The 5,063-nt window shown below is 44.3% G+C and overlaps 1 protein-coding gene across 1 annotated transcript in view; it reads left to right on the forward strand.

Moving 5' to 3' along the window:
• Rptn (repetin) overlaps positions 1–2,776 on the forward strand; it is a 6,387-nt gene extending 3,611 nt beyond the window's left edge. Inside the window, exon 4 of the mRNA XM_013509952.1 lies at positions 31–2,776. Coding sequence (XP_013365406.1) covers positions 31–2,003 — 1,973 coding nt within the window. The 3' untranslated portion in view covers positions 2,004–2,776. The remainder of the gene's footprint in view (positions 1–30) is intronic.
• The last annotated feature ends 2,287 nt before the right edge of the window (positions 2,777–5,063 follow it).

Below are 5,063 nucleotides of genomic sequence, written 5' to 3' on the forward strand. Positions count from 1 at the left end.
TAGACAGACAAAGCCAGAGTTCTCACTATGGTCAGACAGACAGACAAGGACAGGGTTCAAACCATAGTCAGTTAGACAGACAAAGCCAGAGTTCTCACTATGGTCAGACAGACAGACAAGGACAAGGTTCCCACTATGGTCAGGTAGAGAGACAAGGACAGAGTTCCCTCCATATTCAGACAGACAGACAAGAAAAGGGTTTCCACTATGGTCAGTTAGAGGGACAAGGACAGGGTTCCCACCATGGTCAGATAGATAGACAAGGCCAGAGTTCTCACTATGGTCAGACAGACAGGGAAGGACAGAATTCTCACTATGGTCAGGTACAGGGACAAGGTCAGGGTTCCCACCATGGCCAGACAGACAGACAAGGACAGGGTTCCCATCATGAACAGACAGACAGACAAAGCCAGAGTTCTCACTATGGTTGGACAGACAGACAAGGTCAGGACTCCCACTATGGTCAGACAGACAGACAAAGCCAGAGTTTTCACTATGGTCAGACAGACAGACAAGGACAGGGATCCCACTATGGTCAGGTAGAGGGACAAGGACAGGGTTCCCACCATGGTCAGATAGATAGACAAAGCCAGAGTTCTCACTGTGGTCAGACAGACAGACAAGAAAATGGCCAAATAAACAGACAAGGTCAGAGTTCCCACCATGGCCAGACAGACATACAAGGACAGAGTTACCATTATGGTCAGACGTACAAACAAGAGAAGGATTCCCACCATGGCCAGACAGACAGACAAGGACAGGGTTCCCATCATGAGCAGACAGACAGACAAAGCCAGAGTTCTCACTATGGTCAGACAGACAGACAAGGACAGGGCTCCCACTATGGTCAGGTAGAGGGGCAAGGACAGGGTTCCCACCATGGTCAGACAGACAAACAAAGCCAGAATTCTCACTACAGTCAGACAGGCAGACAAGAAAAGGGTTCCCACTATGGTCAGACAGACAGACAAGTACAGGGTTCCCACTATAGTCAGGGAGACAAACAAGGACAGAGTTTGCACCATGGTCAGACAGGGAGACAAGGAAAAGGTTCCCACTATGGTCAGACAGACATACAAGGACAGGGTTCCCATCATGAACAGACAGACAGACAAGAAAAGGGTTCGCACCATGGCCAAACAGACAGACAAGGTAAGAGTTCCCATTATGGTCAGACAGACAGACAAGGACAGAAGTCCTACTGTGGTCAGTCCCAGATGGCAGAAACTGAAAAGCACCAACAAAATACACACTTCCAAGGGAATGGAAAAACAAGAAGAGACTCATATGTTGAGCAGTCGGAAAAGTCAAGGAGACTAAGTCAACAGATTCCAGGACAGGAAGTGAATCAAAACCAGGCACATGGATTCCAGTCTAAACAGCAGCACAGCTATCATGCATGGAAGCCAGAGGAGGATAGCCAATACCACCAACACAAACTCTTAGCACAAATCCAACAAGAAAGGCCATTGTATCACAAAGGAAGTGACAGGCAATCAGGTAATAGTGAACAGAGCCACAGACAGGTCGAAACCAGACAGAACCAGGACAAGAGACAATCCCACCAGGCAGAAGAAAAGCAAGGTCATCAAAGCTGGGGTGAACACAGCCATGAGGGTCAGGAAAGTGCATGGGAGGCACAGGATAGGCAAACCTGTGAAGAAGAACAAAATCATCAAACAAAGAACAGACAAACCTATGAAGATGAGCAAAACCACCAGAGACAAAACAAGCAAACCTGGGAAGAGGATCAACATCATCATCAACAACAGGACAGACAAATCTATGAAGATGAGCAGAACCACCAGAGAAGAGATAGGCAAACACACATAGAGGATTATAACCATCAGCAGGATAGTCAAACCCATGAGGAGAAAGGGAGGTACCAAGGGTCTCAAGATCAAAGAAGACAACAGGGTGAAGGTCACCCTAGCAAGGCAGCTAACAATCCTCCCAATCCCTTCTATGGCTATGTACAAGAGCAGAAATCATATCAGTACTAGGCTGTGTGGGCACCCAAGCTAAGCAACATGAAGCCAAAGAAGAAATCTAGATATCAGATTCATCTCTACTTCTATTTGAAACGTTAGAAATGTTTGTCTTCCCTCTACCATCTATCTACCTTCATGAATCTTCTTGAGGACTAGTACTCTCTTTCAGAGCAATTCGATTCTTTGAGCAGCAATTAGGGGGCTTTCTGGTTAGGTGAAACTACATAGCAAATTGTGTGATTAATTACTTAATTTTGATCATTTGTGGAATTTAAATCATTCCTGGTTTGCCCTCTGTATAGGTGAATTGTGTTTGGGTCATTGAAAGGTAGAACACTTCTACCTAAAATTCAAAACTAGGAAAGGTATTCTAAAGATTTACATTTTTAACCAAAGAAAGGAAACCTGGGCTTTATGGAGAAAACATCAGGGACTGCGAGTTGCATAGTCTGGACCAGAATGCAACAGAGTGAGAGGCTGCTAAGGAAACCAGAGACCACAGAGGGCATCTCTGCTCTTGATGCTTGCCTTGCTCAGCCTCTTGCCCGCCACCAGAGGGACTGACTATCCATTGACCAATATAAAAAAATTGGCGGGATGCATTCCAATTCAATGCCTTTCTAGTTTCCAATCACATGAAATAGGAGGTATACATCACCTCTATGATCCCCAAGGGCCAAAACTGTTAATTCATAGCTCTGTCCTGAAAACCCTTCACAGGAAAACCAACATGCAGAACAATGGAATTATATTAAAACACCAAATAAATGATTATTGAACAATGACTTTGGTGGTTCTTTTCCTTCACTTGGGATTGTGCTATCTTTGTTTGTGGGCCATTATCCTAGAATAGGGCCTCATTTCATGGTTTCTAAAGTCTCTTCTCCGAGTTCCTGACAAATTAAGAATCATCATGAAACAAATACTAAATAGTCAAAATGAACCTTACCTAAATATGATTTTCAGCTGTCTCCCCCACCAAAAAGTCATACAATGGTGCCTCAGTTCATGAACTTAATTTGCTCCATGATTTTGTAAAAAAATGCCCATGTTTGTGTCTGTGGGGGAAAGATGGTCACAGTTGTGTTTGTTCCCTGCTGTAGAGTTTGCAAACAAAAAATTTTGCCAAATGCTTTTGTTTGTGAACCAAATTGTTCACAAACAAAAACATTTGTGAACCAAGGTACCACTGTATTTGACCCTTACCACTCGTTCACACCACATTAAATTGTCATTATCTTGCCTGCTCTGCGTCCTCAATACCACTTGACTATCTTTGCACATTCTGATCTCCTTCACCATAATTTCCCTTCTCCTCAAAGACATGAGAACAAACTTCACTCTTTACCACAGCACACAGGCCTGCTGCTATCTGACCTAGATGGCCAATCCAGCATAGCCTCATGAGAAGGTGTTCCTAGAGCATTCAACATTCTACCTGTGCCAAGTACTTGGCCTTTTCTTAGCTCACCATGGTTTCTCATGAATTCCTATCTTTGAATGTATCATCCCATCAGCCTGGAAATCCTTCAGCTATTTTTTATCTGGAAAAAACTAATTATCCTCTGGATCCCAAGGAGTATCACCTACACCTGTTAGAAAAGCTATTCTCAAAAAGATAAGATTAAAAGGTGTTGGGCCAGGGATATAGCTCAGAGACACAGCACCTGCCTGGCAAGTGCGAGATCATGAGTTTGATTCCTAGTACAAAAAAAAAAAAAAAAGATTAAATAGTGTTGAGGAGAACATGGTAAAAACAGAACACTCATACACTGTTAATGGAAATGTTTTAGTACAGTTATTTTGAAAAATGGCAAGATGTTCCTCAAAAATTAAAAATAGAACTATGACCTATTTGGAAGAACTCCAGTCTTTGTCTTTGCCATCACCGCTGGACATCAGTCTCCAGTTTCTTCAGCCTTCTGACAGATTCACACCAGTGGCTTTGCAATGAGCTTCTAGGCCACTGACCTTGGACTGGTGTTGCATTCTTCACCCCTCTTTTTTGTGGCTTCCATCTTCTTGGGGCAAGCTAGACTCTCCAGCTCTTCACAGTACAGCCATTTGGGTTCTTCCACCTCCAATCCCATGGACAGCCGTTGTGGACTCTTCTGCTTCTGATCTTATATTTTAAAATTCTTCTAGCAAACCAATTCAGGACCCTTCCTGTCTCTCAGGATTTATTCCTCCTCCTCATTTCTATTCCCCATTCTTTTTCCCCAATAAATTTTCCTACTGTTAACCTCAAATAAATAAATAAATAAATAAAAAGAAAAAAAAAAGTTCTTCGGGACTTCTGGGGAAATGATGGAATTATGAGCAGCAGGGAAAGATCCACTCTGATATTTGGAATCTTAACACTACAATATAGTAACATGAGGAAGAAGGAGGTGAGGCAAGGGTCTGAAGTGAGAATCAGAGCCCACAGGGAAAGAGAAGAGGGCAATCACAACACAAAAGAGGGAGTAAGCAGGGCATGGTGGTGCACGCCTGTAATCCTAGCTCTGGGAGGCTGAGGCAGGAGGACCGTTTGAATTTGAGGCCAGCCTGGGCTACAAAGTGAGCAAAGGCCAGCCTGAACTACATAGCAAGACCCTATCTCAAAAAGAAAAAAAAAAGAGGCAGTGGGCAAGTGGCACTTCCTCCCTGAGCTCTAGCTCATGGCATGGAAGAGGTAGCTTGAGCTTGCAGAGGCCTGGTGATTATTGGCAACTCCAGAGGCCTCCACAGAGAAGCACACCAGTGGAACAGAGCAGTAGATGATGCAGACTGCAGAGGCTGGTGAGTTATTCAGGTTCGGACAACCCCCTGGCCAGTAGCCATTTCGGAAAGGGCCCAGCAGAAGTCACAACACAAAGCAGCTGCAGATTGGCTCCACCTAGTAGATTCAAGTGTCAGGATGAGGCAAAACTGAGTTCAAATTGGCAGTAGGTCAGAGAGTTGAGTTCAAGCTGGCAGGAGGCACTTGGAATGTTGTGGACTCAAAAACTCAAGTCCCAGCCTCACAGCCAGAAACCAGAAGCAGTCTGAGCTTCAGCAGAACCAAAGGCCCAGGTGTGCTGAGATTGTCCA

The sequence above is a fragment of the Chinchilla lanigera genome, unplaced genomic scaffold, assembly GCF_000276665.1.
Source record: "Chinchilla lanigera isolate Chin_1 unplaced genomic scaffold, ChiLan1.0 scaffold00188, whole genome shotgun sequence".
NCBI classification, from domain to species: domain Eukaryota; kingdom Metazoa; phylum Chordata; class Mammalia; order Rodentia; family Chinchillidae; genus Chinchilla; species Chinchilla lanigera.